This window comes from Heterodontus francisci, chromosome 4, assembly GCF_036365525.1.
Source record: "Heterodontus francisci isolate sHetFra1 chromosome 4, sHetFra1.hap1, whole genome shotgun sequence".
NCBI classification, from domain to species: Eukaryota; Metazoa; Chordata; class Chondrichthyes; order Heterodontiformes; family Heterodontidae; genus Heterodontus; species Heterodontus francisci.
Genome location: NC_090374.1, coordinates 121,941,381 through 121,959,496, shown reverse-complemented (window position 1 = coordinate 121,959,496; position 18,116 = coordinate 121,941,381). Strand labels below are relative to the sequence as shown.

At 39.8% G+C, this 18,116-nt stretch overlaps 2 protein-coding genes across 4 annotated transcripts in view; one reads left to right on the top strand and one right to left on the bottom strand.

Annotated features, from left to right (window-relative positions):
* fancc (FA complementation group C) overlaps positions 1 to 5,508 on the top strand; it is a 221,779-nt gene extending 216,271 nt beyond the window's left edge. For both annotated transcript variants that reach the window (XM_068030085.1, XM_068030084.1), the window contains exons 14-15: positions 3,544 to 3,747; positions 4,806 to 5,508. In XM_068030085.1, the coding sequence (XP_067886186.1) occupies positions 3,544 to 3,747; positions 4,806 to 5,006 (405 nt within the window). In that variant the 3' untranslated portion in view covers positions 5,007 to 5,508. The remainder of the gene's footprint in view (positions 1 to 3,543; positions 3,748 to 4,805) is intronic.
* Positions 5,509 to 11,717: 6,209 nt separating this feature from the next.
* Positions 11,718 to 18,116, bottom strand: part of aopep (aminopeptidase O (putative)) — a 356,223-nt gene continuing 349,824 nt past the window's right edge. For both annotated transcript variants that reach the window (XR_010974900.1, XR_010974901.1), the window contains one exon: positions 11,718 to 12,168. The gene's annotated coding sequence lies outside the window, so the exon portion shown is untranslated. The remainder of the gene's footprint in view (positions 12,169 to 18,116) is intronic.

Here is an 18,116-nt window from a genome sequence, read left to right as displayed (position 1 = left end):
GAACCCAAACTGAGCGTCTGTGAGCAGGTTATTGCTGAGCAAGTGCTGCTTGATAACACTGTTGACGACCCCTTCCATTACTTTGCTGATGATTGGGAGTAGATTCGTCGTCTCCTTTGGCCTCCTTGTCTCGAGAGACAATGGGTAAGTGCCTGGAGGTGGTCAGTGGTTTGTGAAGCAGTGCCTGGAGTGACTATAAAGGCCAATTCTAGACTGACCGACTCTTCCACAGGTGCTGCAGATAAAATTGGTTGTCAGGGCTGTTACACAGTTGGCTCTCCCCTTGCGCTTCTGTCTTTTTTCCTGCCAACTGCCAAGTCTCTTAAGACTCACCATACTTTAGCCCCGCATTTATGGCTGCCCGCCAGCTCTGGCGATCAGTGGCAACTGACTCCCACAAGTTGTGATCAATGTCACAGGACTTCAGGTTGCGTTTGCAGATGTCTTTAAAGCGGACACATGGACCGCCGGTGGGTCTGATACCAGTGACGAGCTCACTGTACAATGTGTCCTTGGGAATCCTGCCATCTTCCATGCGGCTCACATGGCCAAGCCATCTCAAGCACCACTGGCTCAGTAGGGTGTATATGCTGGGGATGTTGGCTGCCTCGAAGCCTTCTGTGTTGGAGATACGGTCCTGCCACCTGATGCCAAGGATTCTCCGGAGGCAGCGAAGATGGAATGAATTGAGATGTCATTCCTGGTTGATATACGTTGTCCAGGCCTCGCTGCCGTCGAGCAAGGTACTGAGGACACAAGCTTGATACACTCAAACCTTTGTGTTCCGTGTCAGTGCGCCATTTTCCCACTCTCTCTTGGCCAGTCTGGACATAGCAGTGGAAGCCTTTCCCATGCGCTTTTTGATTTCTGCATCGAGAGACAGGTGATAGCTGAGCCTAGGTAGGTGAACTCTTGATGGGGCTGTAATTGGCTGGATTAGGTTTGTCCTGTCTTTTCTGGACACGGCATATCTGAGCAATTTTCCACATTGTTGCCAGTGCCAGTGGAACAGCTCGGTTAGGGGCATGGCTAGTTCTGGACCACAAGTCTTTAGTACTACAGCTGGGATGTTGTTAGGGCCCATAGCCTTTGCTGAATCCAGTGAGCTTGGCTGTTTTTTGATATTAATTGTACCTCTGCTATTGCTTCCTTAGATTCTTTTAAAATGTGCGGATGCAATCCATCTGGACCCGGGCTTTTTGTGTTTGATTAGTTTATTTAATGTTTTTCCACTTTTTATTTTAAATGTGGTTATAGCATTTCTAATCTCATCTTCCGTTGTCATCTGGGGATCTGTCTGCCTGGTAAATATTGAAGCAAAATAGTTATTTAATATTTCTGCCTGTGGATTTTATCCTGTCTCTTCGTGACCCTATTCCATTTTTTTTAATTTATGCACTTGTAGAATTTTCTTACTATTAGGTATTATTTTCCATGATAAGTTAATTTCATAGTTCTTCTTTGCCTTACTATTTAAAAAAAAAATTCTCTCCTAATCTATTCATATTCTCCGTTATCGGGTTATCCCATGCTGTCTGTTTACTTAATGAGTCTCCCTTTCCTCCTTTGTCTTCATTCATCCATGGTGACTCATTAGTGGTTAGCTTGTTTTTTTTTAGCAGAATTTATTTTTCCTACACTCTGTTGAACATTGTTTAACTGTTTCCCATTTCTGTTATACATCATTGTTTGCCAGTGCTATTGGCCATTTTACTTTCCCCAGTTCTATCCTCAACTCATCAAAATCAGCTTTTCCCCTGTCTGTTGCCCTGGTCTTTGTCATGGTTACATCCTTTTCATTTATTATCCTAAACTGAGTTATATTATGGTCGCTATTTCTGAGATGTTCAAATTGTATTTCTCTTATCTGCTCTGGTTCATTCACCATTTCAAGATCCAGTCGTAAAACTTCCCTTGTTGCATTTTTTACATACTAAGTTGGAAAAGAGCCCAAAATACATTGTAGGAACACCATTCCCTTATCCTCTTTTCCTACCTCTTCTGTCCAAATAATTTTGTGGTAATTAATTAAAGAATTGGGGAACAGTGAGCCTGTGCAGCTTCAGTTAGTGAAGGACAGAAAATTAGCTGCATTTTGTACACGTTGAGAGTTTAGAATGCGAATGAAGAACCACCGGCAAAGAGAGCATTATAATAAAGTCTGAAAGTTACAGGTGTATGGATGTGTTTTAGTGGAGGAGGGCTGAGGTGGGCACTGTTGCTAAAATAGAAATAAATGGTTTTGATAATGGAGATAAAATGATATTGGGAAGTAAGTTTGGGATCAAACATTTCATAGTCTCATTCAGCCTGTGAGAGGTCAAAAGGGAGAATGGAACAAACACCAGAAACATTGGCTTGGATTTTCTGCTTATTGGCTGAAGGAAGTTATGATTCAGCTAAGGTTTGATGTTAGACGGGGCGTCCAACAGCACAGAGGTAACTGCGAAGTTGAAAGTAATGGTGGACAGGTAGAACTGGCATCACCAGCATGCATATTGAACCAGGCCCCATGACTGGGTGATACCACTGGGAGGGTAGCATTTCGATGAGGGAAGGGGGTGGGGGCGAATAGATTATCGAAAAGATCCTGGAGGTGATGTGGGGAGGAAAAGAGAAGCCATTACTGGAAATATGCTGGCTGTATCTGGATGTGTAGGAGTGGAATCGTGCAAGAGCAAGCCCATGGAGCTGGATATGGGAGAGGCAATCAAGGACAGCATGTTTTATTTTAGGAAATACATCTGATCCTAAATCATCAATTAATATGCCATAATCCATCAGCGTGTACACTAGGTGATTTCAACAAATTAAAACAAGACCTGCTTCAATTCACTCTATTCTCTATTTCAGTATAAAATCTAATAAATCATTCATTGTAGGTCATGCCTCATATTGTTATGAGGAACTTCACATTCTTATTTGTTTTGCTATTAAAAGGCAGAAATTCAGCTTTCAGACTGAATCTGATTCCTCCACCACTGCCTTCTAGAAATAACCTTTCAGCTTAATAAGAAAGATGTCCTGAAACATTAAGTATAATCGGACATCTCATCAGTTCAGGTCAAATTGCATTGTGATGGGATTTTATCATTGACTTTAATGTCTGAGTGAACTGCTGGAGGAGCTTTCCACTCTCTTCCCACAGTATAAATGCTGACCACATCTGTTCAGGGACTTTCTCCACCTCCATTCATTATGAAAAGACAGACTGTGGCTCAGTGCCCAATGTAGTTAATGCAGCAGAGCAGAATAGTTCAGAGTTTTCCATTTTTCCTGTGTTCCAGTGAAGCCTTCCCAGTATATCTTAAAGGAAAGGGCTTGCATTTATTAAAGCGCCTTTCCCATCTTAACATCCCCTTGCACTATACAGCCAAAAGAGGACTTTTAACATGTAATCATTGTTGGAATTTTTTCTATATGTATATATATATATATATATATATATATATATACACACACATACATATAGGAAAAAAATTAAATCACCTTTTCTGTTTTAGAACAATTCCAATCTTTAATTTGCTTAAATTTTCCTCACAGGAAGATATGAAGTCTGTGTACAATCGAATAAAGGTACTCGGCAACAAGACAACCTTAAATCTCGAGGATGTGCAGACTGCTTTAATCACTGGGAATCTCTACACAGAACAAAGTCACCATAAAGACCTAATTAATCACCTCCTTGTGAGCTTTTTGTTGTTTTCAGCTAGTGGACACAGAATAGCAAAGGAATCGGTGCAACTTGTGAGTATCTGAAGTTGTTTTGTTTATAGTTTGTGAATGCTAATGCATTATCAGCCTTCAATTACTGATAAACTGCTCTTTTCAGTTTACTGTATTTGAATCATTTAAAAAAAGGAAGCAAGCCATTATGGCCCCTTTTTAAATCAAAATCAATTGCAATTATTTATTTTCATCCTTGTTTTTCTTAAATGGACAAAGAACTTGTTTTATTCTACAGCAGCTAGTATGTATTAATTTAATATTCTGTCTCTAAGGAAACACATTCTGTTACCTTTGTTTCTAGATTCATTACAGTGTGAGGTGGTAAATGAGTACAAATCAGTGTTTTGTTTTCTTTCAAAGTACCATATTGAACCTTAAGTGAAAACAGTCAGTAAAGTGCAACATGGGTGTAGAAAACTCCATGTTATCATGTCCCTGTGGATTTTAAATAATTCCTTGTCATTTTACAATTTAAAGCTTCAGACACAATTTTTAACCTTGCATCATGTTCTTTGAATCAAATACAAAGAATATCAAGAACTAATTCTGATTGCTTTTTGATGTATATGAAGCCATGAAAAACTCAAGTGCAGTCCTGAATATCTTTGAGGTTACTGATAAACTTACAGTGGTGCAAGATCCAATCAAAATACATTGATTTTGATTTTTCCAAGTGTATTGGTTTTTAAATTTTCAGACTATTGACCCCTCTCACTAGCCCGTTGCTGTGATCCAATTTGGTTAGAAAGGTATGCATCCAGCAGGAACAAAGAATGTAACTCCACAATGCCAAACTAGAAAAATCCAGTAAATTTATTCAGTTGGCCGTTCTCAACTGCTAACAGGTTAGGGCCTTTGTCTAAGTTAGTTTGTAATGAAATCATGTCTTGAAAATTTTTCTTCCTGCTCCTTACCGGATTTGACTTTTTTTTTAAAAAAAAGAAACACTTTTTAATTTATTTCTCTTGTTTAATGTTTGTTTATATATTCAGGAACTATCAATGAAAGAGATTTATATAGGACAGTACTTATGCATATTTCTTGATACTTTTATTTACATTTCTTCTGTGTTACAGTCCATGCTAGCTGGAGATGCCACTGGTGGAGTTTCAGAACTACTGGCTAGTACTGCACATAGACTAAAAAACAAAGGATCGAAAGAAGATAAGGTGCATAGCACTATTGAACTCCTGCGACAGCAGTTACTAGAAACCCAATCCGACAGTGCAATCAAATGTGCAGAACAATGCACTATATTCCATGATTCTAGTTTCTAGTTTATTGTAGATTTTCAGACATTTACTTTAAACATATGCATAAATCACACATTACTGCATCACTTTGTAATAAATTCTAGGGAAAACTGTCCACAAATATTGTGCTGGTTTCAGTGTCGTATTCTGATCTTAAAACATGTACTTCTGAATTTGATTGTGTTTGGCAGAGAAAGTGGTTTGTAGCAAAGCCAAGCAATTATATGTCAAATCAAAGTCAGATGACAGCATAATGTTCACACACAAATGACTTAAAATCTTCAGTTCAGAATGAAAGATAATAAATGTAACAAGTAGAAAACCTGGTATCAGTACAAGATATTAAGTTAAACTCTAGATTTTTTGTGCAATTGATTACAAAAGAGAAATTAACAATTTCTTGTTTTTAGCGATGCAGTAATGTCAAAGTGGTCCATTAAAACTCTGTGCTTCTTTAAAAGGAGACATCTGCTTTCACATTCCTAGTGTCTGACGCAGCCCGACTTGAATAAACTAGATATTTTTACTGCCGATTTACACTGCTTGACATTTACCTCGTATGCTTGAAGGCAACGTGGGGCTACGCACTAACGTTTTTCATCCAGCATTAGCTAGGCTGTCCTCATTTAGGCATTTACATACACTTTTGAATGGTTAGAAATTAGTGATTTTCTGAGTTGCAAAAAAGATGAATACATCCTACATCTCTAGCATTGATGTGAACCAACTGTGACCATAACTCTAAATTTTAAAGCATAAAAGTATACATTTCTACTGAAAGTTACAATTGCCAGTATATGTAATGGGTTGCAAAGATACTGACCTTTCAAAGGAAACTGCAAAAGAAACTCAATGGTTCAGCAGTTCCAATTTACCCAGTCTTATTGAAAGCAACAATGAAAGAAGGCTTCAATATTTTACTAAAAGGACAAAAGTTTTGAATGTTCTAAAAATTTTGGTATAGCTAACTTTAATGAAATAAGGCAGAGACTCACTACAATAAACTGGGTAAAATACAGATCAACAATGTGTAAAAAAGGAATTTAGCTTAATACAGGGCCAGTATAGAGCCCAAAGGGGAAAGAGCCATTGTCAACAAAAGAAGTGAGATAACATAAAAACAAAGGGAAGAACATGAAAAGTGCAAAGAATAGTATGGATCGAGGGGACTGGGAGAGATATAAAGAGCAGCAAAGGAAGATAAAAAAATAAGCAGCGCTGCAAAAATGGAACACCAAAAGAAACTTGCGAGGGTTATGAAGATTAATACAAAGTTTTTCCAATTATATTAGAAGAAAAAGAGTAGTCAAGGGTAACAGAACCTTTAAAAATATGTGGGTAATATTGCAAATGAGAATAAGGAAATGACAAACTTTTTGAATAATTATTTTATGTTAATCTTCACAGTACAGGAAGAGAATAATACAGCACACATCCCAGGAAACTAATAATAAATTAAGGACTAGAATGCACTAAAGTTGACCTAAGCAGGAAAATATTAGAAAACGTAATGGCACTAAAAACTGACAATCCCCAGGGTTTTAAAGGAAGTAGGTAGAGAAATTGCAGATGGTTCAGCCATAATTGCCCAAAGTGCACTCAATTCAGGAATTGTCCCTTTGGATTGGAAAATTGCATTATTTAAGAAAGGTGAGCGAGAAAAAACCAAGAAATTATAGACTGTTAGTTTAACATCTGTTTTAGGGAATCTATAATTAAGGACAAAATAGAAAAAATTGAGACAATTACAGAACCAACACAGATTTGTAAAGTACAGGTTATGCCTAATGAACCTCAATGATTTTTTTTTTAGAGGAAGTAACACAAATAGTATACAGGGGAATGTCTAAGGATGTAGTTTATATATGGTCAAAAAGGTTCCACATAAAATTAAAGCTCATGAAATTGAAGGAAAATTATTGACCTGGTTGGGAGATTGGTTAGGCAGTCGAAGATAGAGAGTAAAGATAATGGTGATGTACTCTAATTAGAAGGAAGTGACTAGCGATGTCCGACAAAGATGGGGTCTCACCTATTCACTATATTTATTAATGACTTGTGCAGCACAATAAAGAGCCATATATCCAAGTTTTCCAATGACTTAAAGACTAGTGACACAGCAAGTAGTGCACTCAGGAGCATAAAATTAGAGATTAAATGAGTGGGCAAAACTGTGGGAGCTGGATTTCAATGCCGTTAAGTGTGAAGTCATTCACCTTGGACCAAAAGTTGGTAATGCTGAGTAATTTTTAAATGAAGCGCTAGGAACAATGGTGGTCCAAGGAGATTTAGGAATCATTGTGCACATATCATTTTGCACCTGCCTACTATATTTTCATCAAAAATGCTAACATTAGTCTTCATAATGTCATGGGACTGTTTTGTTTTCTGTTTAAAAACTAAGGGGTCTGTGTGCCCTTAAGACTGTGTTTTTATATTCTTTGGGAACAGTGTGTGCGAACTGCAAGCCTGTTTCCTAGGCAACAGCAAAAGAGAGAGGTCACATGCCATATTGCATCAGTTTGACTGTGTGTAAAGACTAGCTAGAACCAGTTTGATCTGGCAGACTAGCAAAGCATGCTCTCCCCAGAGGAAGGATTTGTGTGTCTCGCAGCAAAATATTAGGTGAAACACAGCCTGTAGGCCACAGAGGAAAAGACCCCTGGAAAGGAATCTTTGGCGGTAGCAAATTCCTTTTTACTTCCAGAGTCTGAGAAGTCTCTGCCACAGGATTGACTTTTTATTGGCTTTTGTGTTTCTGGGAGTTCTGGAATTCTCAGGAAAGTTTCCACTGATAGACCTGTTGCTATACTCCTTGTTGAAAGAGCTGTGTGATGCCTGCTGCAGCTGAAGTGACTTGAATGCCTATCATTACAGTTTATCAAACTCAGCTGGAGACTTTGAGTGGCATTTGATTATTCGACTCGGACACCTCCCCACTCTGGCAAAATAACACCAAGACTTACAACCCAGTTATTTTATTATTCCTAAGAAATAGCTAGAACTGGTTAACTGTTGGGTTTTGAATGCATGTGTGTGTGTGCATGAGGGTTAGAAGGAATAAGAAGTTATAAAGTCCTTTTAGACATAGATTTATCTTAATAGTGTTTGTTTTATTTTATTAATAGTTCATTTGTTGTTGTTTAAAGATACCTGGTTTGGTGTGTTTTATTCTGGGGGTTAATGAAGAGCTTAATTTGGCTAATTTCCAGTCAGCGGGAAACTTTAATAATATGCTGCCACCTGTGGAGTAAAGGGACTGAGTTCACAGTGCATTACTCCCACCTCGGTCGTAACAATAAATAGAGGGCTAGAATATAAAGGGAAGATTTGCTACAGCTATTACAAAACCCTGGTTAGACACCAGCCAGAATACTGTGTACAGTTCGAGGCACTGCATTGCACCTTAGAAAGGATATGTTGGCCTTACAAGGCATGCAACACAGATTCATCAGAATGTTACCAGGACTACTCCAAGGTTTAAATTATTGAGAGAGATTAAATGAATTAGGTTTGTATTTCCTGGAATATAGAAGGTTAAACAGGTGATTTGGTTGAGTTTTTTTGAAAGGAATTGACAGGGTATATAGAAACTTTTGCATTGGTGGGGAGTGTAGGGCAAAGGGACATGACCTTAAAATCAGGAGAGAATTCTCAGCAGGTCTGGAAGCATCTGTGGAGAGACAAACATTTGGTGTTTTAAGTTGATGATGTTTCATCAGGGTTCTGAAACATTAACGCGGTTTCTTTCTCCACGGATGCTGCCAGACCTGCTGAGTATTTCCAGAACTTTTTTTATTTCAGATTTCCAGCGTCCACAGTATTTTGCTTTTATTTTGTTCAGGAGAGGAGTTAGGAAACACTTTCATGTTAAGGAGTGATAGAAGTGTGGAGCTTGCTCTGACAAAAGCCAGTAAATGCTACCTTAATTAATAATTTTAATCTTGAAATTAACAGATTTTTGCTACCCAAGGGACATGGAGCCAAGGTAGGTGGATGGAGTTAGGATACAGAACAACCATGATCTCATTGAATGGTAAAACAGGTTCAAGGGGCTGAATGGCCTACTGCTGTTCCTAATATAAAAAGAATCGTATTGAAAATGTCACTGTCTTTTGATAAAAATGCTTGGAAAAACACCAGGCATAACTGAAAATGCCAAACTAGTGAAGCTAAAAGACAGGATTCATGCATGCTAAACAGCATGCTATGGACAGAGCTCAGTGATCCCACAACTAATGGATCAGATCAAAGCGCTGCAGCCTTGCCTCATACAGCTGTGTATGGTGGTAGACAATTAAACAACTAATGGGAAAAGGAGACTCCACAAACACTCCCATCCTCAGTAATGGCACAGGCCAGCATGAGTGCGCAAAAGACAAAGCTGAAGCATTTGCAATCATCTCATGAGTGGGTGATCCATCTCAGCCTTCGCCTCAGGTCCCCATCATCGCAGAAGTCAGTCTTCAGCCAATTTGATTCACTTCATGTGATAACAGGAAATGGCACTGAATACAACAAAGGCTATGGACTCCAACAACATCCTTGCTGTACTGCTGAAGACTTGTGCTTGAGAACTAGCTGTGCCTATAGCCAAGTTGTTCCAGTACAGCTACAACACTGGTATGTACCCAACCATGTGGAAAATTGCCCAGGTATGCCCGGTCCACAAAAAACAGGACAAATCCAATCTGGCCAATTATCTCATCAGCAAAGTAATGGAAAGTGGCAGCGGCAGTACTACCAAGCGGCGTTTACCAATAATGGGCTCACTAATAATGAGTTTGGGTTCCACCAGGAACACTCGGCTCCAGTACTCATTACAGCATGGACAAGACAGCTGAATTCCTGCGGTGTGGTGAGGGTGTCCTTGATATCAAGATAGCATTTGAGCATCAAGACCCCCTAGTAAAATTAAGTCAGCTGGAATCGGGGGAAAATTCTCCACAACCTGGAGTCATGCCTAGCACTAAGGAAGACGATTATGGTTGTTGGAGGCCAATCATCTCAAACTCAGGGTATTGCTTCAGGAGTTCATGATGGGCCCAACCACTTTCAGCTGCTTCATCAATGAACTTCCCTCCATCATAAAAGCAGAAGGGGAGAGTATTCAGTTCCATTTGCAACTCCTCAGATAACGAAGCAGTGCATGCTCTCATACATTCAGGCTGGAGCTGATAAGTGGCAAGTGGCATTTGCACCACTCAAATGCCAGGCAATGACCATCTCCATATCCAACCACCTCCACGTGACATTCAACGGCATTACCAGCACTGAAATCCCCACCATCAACATCCTGGGGGGTTATTATTCACCAGAAACTTAACTGGGCCAGTCACATAAATACTGCAGCTACAACAGCAGGTCAGAGACTGGGCATTCTGTGGCACAAATCAGTTGTGTGATGGACTAGTCTGCACTTGTCAGGATGGGTGCAACTCCAACAACATTCAAGAAGCTCACCACCATCCAGGACAAAACAGTCCACTTGATCGGCACCCCACCAACGCCGTTAAACATTCACTCCCACCAACACCAAGTGCACCTTAGCTGCAGTGTGTACCATCTACTAGATAACCTCCAGGAACTCACCAAGGTTTCTTCAACAGCATCTCCCAAACCCACAACCTCGATCCCCTAGAAAGACAAGTGCAGCAGATGCATAGGACCACTGCCACCAGCTGCAAGTTCCCCTCCAAGTCAGCCACCATCCTGACTTGGAAATATAGCCAGTCCTTCATCGCTGCTTAGTCAAAATCCTGGAACTCCCTACCTAACCTCACAAACTACAATAATTCAAGAAGGTGGCTCATCATCACCACCTCAACGGCAATGAAGGATGGGCAATAAATGCTGGTGTTGTCAGTGACACCCACGTCTCGTGAATGAAGAACAACTGTATTTTGCTTAAAATATGTTGCCAGTGTGAATTTTGTCAACCATTCCAACCAACAGTAAACTAAATTCACGTAATCTTTCTTTCCCTACAGAACACTTCACAGCTATCCCACTATCATTTAGTATTTTATTCAGATCTCGAGTGTATATTGTTCCCTTTACAGGCTACAGTTATAACCTGAGGGAGGGTTGTGCACTCAAAGCAGCTCAGCAGGAAAAGAACGTGGTGGTTATAGTTCACATGGCAGTGAAGGTCCATGATAAGTATCAGGAGGCTGCTGTAAATTTACAATCAGAAGTAGAGTTTGAAGGCACATTTTCACAAGTTAGATTCAGTATATTTATTCTGCACTCTGACCTCCTGTTTCCAACCAAGATGGATTGCTGCAGGAGGTACACTTTTAGATATAACAGTAGTTGAGATTGTTCCTACAAATAAAGGTCATGAATTGTTTTGATTCAGAGATCTAGTAGCAAGTGATGCAGCAGACTCATTTGTATTGTCTCTATTACACACACATTCACTTATGTATAATTTAACATTGTAATTTAATTATTTTAGCAGTGGCATAGTCCCTCCATTTTTCTACCATTCAAATGGTTCCGAGTACCCAAAGCGTTGGTTCCCAGCTGTGGCAATCATCTGTCATCTTTATTACAACAAAAATGCAGTGATTAGAAGAATTAACTAAAGATCTTTGTTACAATCCTGTTAGAGACCAGTAACATTTTTTTATAAAAAAAGAAATTCGAGCTCAATTATTAATGAAAGTACACAAGATTTCACATTTTAAACAAAATAACTTTATTGTACGAGTTAAACAAAGCAAGCACTAACAAAAGCACCACAACTTGTAATCACATATTTTAAAGCCAAAACCTCAACCTAACATAAAGTCTTATACTATAAACTTAAATTCTCAACAGAGAACACTGTTTGACTTTTATTTCTATCCAAGAGTCCCCTATTCTTTACAGGATCTCAAAAGTTCGTTCACTTCTGGGACCAATCCAAAGCATATCACAGCTCTCAGGAATTCACTTCTATTTTCCTTAATTTCCCAGCTATCTTCCGAGGTACGAGATTTCTTGGGGATTCTCCCTCCAGCATCCAGCTAGGCAAGTCCTCCAGCTCTCCTTCAACACCTCACGAATCTGGATTCCCCAGCCTGAGGATGGGAAAAATCAGAAACACCCCTGGTTCCTGATGGCCTTTCTGCTCCTTCCCAGCTTCTGGCAGATTCTTTCTCCGCTTGATTCAAACTGTTTCCGAACACCAACTGACTTTCTGTGAGAATACAGAGATTTTAAAAAACACCTGACTAAAAGGCATCTCCCTGCACAATCTATCTCCATAGTGATATGGTACATCTGGGACCCAGATAGAAATTTAAGCTAATTACCTCCAACTCCAAAACATCTCTGATCCTGGATAACCATGAATAATTCACATTGCTAACGAAGACAGGGACATTCTCTTCAGACCTATTGTCTCCAGTTCTCCAACTAAACAAGCCCACCTGCTGTTTTATGGCTCTCACCCCTCTAACTCTGACTCAGTAAGTACACATGGAAAGATCTTTGAAGTGTAAATATCTTAGGTGGTCCTGCAACCTTTTGAATTCCAGAATTTCCTCTAAAAAAATTAATACAAACCACGAACTAAATGATCATAACATTTTTTACTGCTGAAAGTCAACCTTTTGTCCTCCCCTAGTCAGAAATTAATCAATCATTTCAACCTGCAAGTTAAATGGTAGAAAATTAACATCTCTTAACTACAGGGTAAACAAAATTCAGTATGTGAGAGGTATATACATTCAAGTTATATTTGATGCCTACCAGTAGAGCTAGTTCAAAAAACAACTGCACTTCAGCATCAATGTTTATGAAGTCACCTTCTGAATATTCAACAAATAATTCTAACCCCTAGTCCAACCATAATTTAAGCTCTATTTATTTTCTGAGAAATAAATTGTACCAGTTACTTTTTATAGATGCATTTATGAATTTTCTACAAAGGAGTAAATTGCAATCTCACTACAACTGGCAAACAGAAAACTCGCACTTGTGTAATGAAGTTTATTGTATTTCTCCAGTGTTTCCCCAAGGTTTTACCTTTTCACTGGTGTCATTATTCATGGAGAGAAAACAATGTTTTATCGTTACAGGGACACTGTATCATGTGGTACACAATGCATATAAAATGGTGGATGTTGTGTGGCATTGGTGACAAAGTTGAATGGACTAGGACTTACCTGCAACAGGCTGATGGTGGGTGGATGCTGATGATTTGGGTGTAGGAAAACAAATAATTATAGCAGATCGTAAATAGTGTTGCTCACCATCAGTTAAAGGATCACTGTTATATATGTAACATACACTATTATTTAACATCTATAGAGAAAATATCAATTTGGAGTACTTTATGACCCCCCTGAAGCACAGCAAACAGTATTAAAAAACTACATTTATTTAACACTAATGATGAACCGTCACAAACCCGAGACGTTAACTTTTTCACTCTCCACAAATGCTGCCTGACCCGCTGAGTTGTTTCCAACATTTTTTTTTTACATTTATTTAACACCTTAACACATGGCAAATGCGATGAATTATTTCAAACTGTAATGGCTTAAGTCAGCAATTGGGGAAGTCACTTTCTGCACATCAACCAAATGACCATGAGAGAAATGGAACCATTTGTCTGATATAATGGTTGAGAAAGAAATATTGACACCAGGAATAATCCTAATGGTTCCTTGAATTTGCCATGGAATTTTAATATCTCTCAGGGTGGCAACGGACTCAGGGCAAGATTGATCGTTAACTTGGGCGAGTGGCCTTTTGTGCCCAATGCACATCATACAAATCTGGCGCTAAACAAAAGGCTTTGCTGCAGGTAAGCACAAGACAGGCTCAAAAATGGTGCAAACCGACTAATCCTTTGACCTGGCCTGTTCAAATTAGCTAATAAAAGTGAGATTACCATTACAAAACAAGATAGTAATTTTATTCTCTCATTTATCATTGATACTTGGTTGCATTTTGCTCTCCCCTCCCTCCCTCATTAATGTGAGATGCCACTTTTGGTCACTTTTATGGCTATAGTATTCTCGGTTGCTGCTGCAATTCAAAAAGCACCAAAGTATAGAAGACGGGAATTCCTTTGCGGGTTACAGAGTTGCATAATGTAGATGAGATGCAACAACAATTGGGGCTTTTTCCCCAGGCCCGTCCTTAACCAGGGCCTACGTTTACACACCCCACAATATCCTGGATATGTCGGGTAGCTTTGTAAATAGTGGGGGAGAGGGTTCAGTTGCATGGAAAAACAGGAAGTGAAAGGAGAAGGTAGGAGTGCAGGTTACTGGTGAGGCTGATTGTTACCAAACTGCAAGAAGTATACTGGTTAAAACCAGAAGAGAGAAATAATAAACAGGCGAATAAAACATCAGTGCTGAGGGACAGGTTAGGGGGTATAGCCCAAATCAGAGTTCTATATACAAATGCACGGAGTGTAAGGAATAAACTAGATGAGCTGCAGACGCAAATTCAAATGGAAGATGATGATGTGGTGGCCATTGCGGAGACGTGGCTGCAGGATGGTCGGGACTGGGAACTAAATATTCCTGGTTATAAAGTTTACAGGAGGGACAGGGAGAATGGCAGAGGGGGCGCAGTAGCCTTACTGATTAGAAATAATATCACCTCATTGGTGAGGGAGGATATAATGACGGGAAAGCATCCAATGGAGACCTTATGGGTGGAATTGAGGAACAGAAAAGGATCTAAAACTGTAATAGGTGTTGTGTATAGACACCCTGGTAGCAATTCTGAGGTGTTCGATTGTATAAATGCACAAATTAGGCAAGTGTGTAACAAAGGTAGAGTAGTATTAATGGGGGATTTTAACTTACACATAGATTGGGATAGGCAGACTAGCACCTGTCTGGAATGTGTGCGGGATAGTTTCCTACAGCAATATGTCCTAGATGTAACAAGGGGACAGGCAATATTAGATTTAGTTATGAGTAATGAGCCAAATTTAATTAGTGGCCTAACTGTGCGTGAACATTTATCAAATAGTAATCACATGATCGAATTCAAGGTAGCGTTTGAAAGTGAAAAACACGAATCAGCTACTAGAATTTTAGACTTGGGTAAGGCTGACTTTACCAGGATGAGACAGAGACTGTCCATGGTAAACTGGGTAGATCTGTTAATGGGTCAAACGACTGAAAAACAGTGGAGAATATTTAAAGGAACATTTAATGAAATACAGAGCGAGTATATACCCGAGAGGAAAAAGCTCCACTTCACAGAAAAAATAGCCATAGACAACTAAAGAGATTAGGGATCGCATAAAACAAAAAGGGCTTACAAAAATGCAAATCGCAGCACAGATCTGGCCGAATGGGATCGATACAAAGACCAGCAAAGGGTCACAAAGCAGCTTATAAGAGCTACTAAAAGAGATTACAAAAGGAAACTTGCAAGGGACATCAAAATCAATAAGAAATTTTAGTTACATAAAGGGAAAGCGGGTGGTCAACAGCAATGTAGGCCCACTAAAAGCTGAAAATGGAGATAATGTCATTGATAATGGGGAAATGGCAGACATGTTGAACAATTACTTTGCCTCAGTATTTACAGTTGAAAAGGAGGATAACTTGCCAGAAGTCCCGAAAAAATTAATAGCCGATAGGGAACAGGGACTTAATACAATTAATGTAAGTAAATCATCAGTAACAAGAAAATTAATGGAACTAAAGAGTGAGAAATCCCCAGGACTTGACGGTTTCCATCCGAGAGCGTTAAAGGAAGTCGGGGAGCACATTGTAGATGCCCTAACTATAGTCTTTCAGATATAAAAGCAAAATACTGCGGATGCTGGAAATCTGAAATAAAAACAAGAAATGCTGGAACCACTCAGCAGGTCTGGCAGCATCTGTGGAAAGAGAAGCAGAGTTAACGTTTCGGGTCAGTGACCCTTCATCGGAACTCAGAGTTCCCTAGATTCAGGAGTGGTCCCTCTGGATTGGAAAGTTTCACATGTCACTCCACTTTTTAAGAAGGGTGAAAGGGGGAACCAAGGAAATTACAGACCAGTTAGCCTGACATCTGTGGTGGGCAAGTTGCTGGAGTCTATAATCAAGGATAGGGTAGAAAAATTTCAGTTAAACAGGGATAGCCAACATGGATGCCTGACAAATCTCACTGAATTTTTTGAAGAGGTGCCTAAGGTAGTGGACAGGGGAGTGTCTATGGATGTTATTTATATGGACTTCCAGAAGGCATTTGATAAAGTCCCACATAAGAGACTGTTAACTCAGGTAGAAGCCCATGGAGTTGAGGGCAAATTATTGACATGGTTAGGAAGTTGGGCAAGTGGTAGGCGACAGAGAGTGGGGATAACGGGTAAGTACTGCAATTGGCAGGATGTAACCAGTGGTGTCCCACAGGGATCTGTGTTGGGGCCTCAATTATTCATTAATGACTTGGATGATGGCATAGTAAGTCATATATCCAAATTTGCTGATGATACAAAGTTAGGCGGCATTGTAGGGAGTCTAAATGATAGCATAAAATTGCAAAGAGATATTGACAGACTAGGTGAGTGGGCAAAATTGTGGCAGATGGATTTCACTGTGGGCAAGTGAGAGATTATCCATTTTGGACCACTAAAGGATAGAGCAGGGCACTTAGAGGTTAAGTACAGTGGATGTCCAAAGAGACTTGGGGGTGCAGGAGCATAGATCTTTAAAATGCCACGAGCAAGTGCAGAAAATAATCAAAAAGACTAATGGAATGCTAGCTTTTATATCCAGAGGATTGGAGTATAAAGACACAGAGGTTATGCTGCAGCTGTACAAAACCCTGGTTAGACCCCACTTGAAGTACTGTGAGCAGTTTTGGGCACCACACCTTAGGAAGAATATATTGGCCATGGAGGGAGTGCAACATAGGTTTACAAGAATGATACCTGGACTACAGGGGTTAAGTTACAAGGAGAGATTACACAAATTAGGCCTGTTTTCGCTAGAATTTAGAAGGTTAAGGGGTGATCTGATTGAAGTCTTCAAGATATTAACAGGAAACGACAGGCTAGATAAAGATAAACTATTTCCACTGGTTGGAGATTCTAAAACTCAGGGGCATAGTCTAAAAATTAGGACCAGACCGTTCAGGAGAGATGTTAGGAAGCACTTCTTCACGCAAAAGGTGGTAGAGGTTTGGAACTCTCTCCCACAAACAGCAGTTGAAACTGGAACAGTTGTTAATTTTAAATCTGAGATAGATTTTTGTTAAGCAAAGATATTAAGGGATATGGGCCAAAGGCAGGTATATGGAGTTAGGCTGCGGATCAGCCATGATCTCATTGAATGGCGGGACAGGCTCAAGGGGCTGAATGGCCTACTCCTGTTCCTATCTTCCTATGTTGCACCAAGGGCTGCTACATAACTGTGTAATCTCAACAACTCTTCCAGTGGACAAGCATTAAACTTTTATGTCACTCAGTACACCATCAACCAACTTTCAGTGATTTGACTGGGTCCCATTTTAATTGCAGCAAAGCAGCATCAAAAAAAAAAATCAAAAATGCAGCACATGCATTATTTTCCCTGAGGAAAGGAGGCATCAGTTCAATGGAGCATAAACCACATTTCCTGCGTGCCAGCGATCCCATGGGTACAGGGCAGAATAGATGGCACTCATATACTGTACAGACAGTTGAGTGTGACTACCGTCTCCTGGCAGGCAAGGTGCACTGCTGATCTCTGGGGAGGGAATTACGGTGCCAAACAGGGCCAACCTTCTGTGTACCAACTTCATACAGCAACACATTGACTGCCAGGCATCAATCAGACTAGGATATATATAGATAGATAGAGAGATAGATAGATATAGACAGACAGACAGAGACAGAACACATCATTTGGTTGTGCTTTAGAAACATACATGAAAAGACTAAGTTTGCTCCATCCAGGTATGTGCAATTACACCATTTAGCCACAGCTTAACCATACAATCTCCCGAGAGCCAAAAAAAGTGTCCAATTTAGGAAAAGAGCAGAAATTCCTTCACAACCCCAAGCCATTTAAGAAGACTGATTCCCATTACTCATTACCATTATCCAGCTAACTAACATACCTTCTATATCGATAATGACGGCTCACCACCACCTTGCAGGCAATTGGAGATGGACAATAAATGCTAGCTTTGCCAACGATG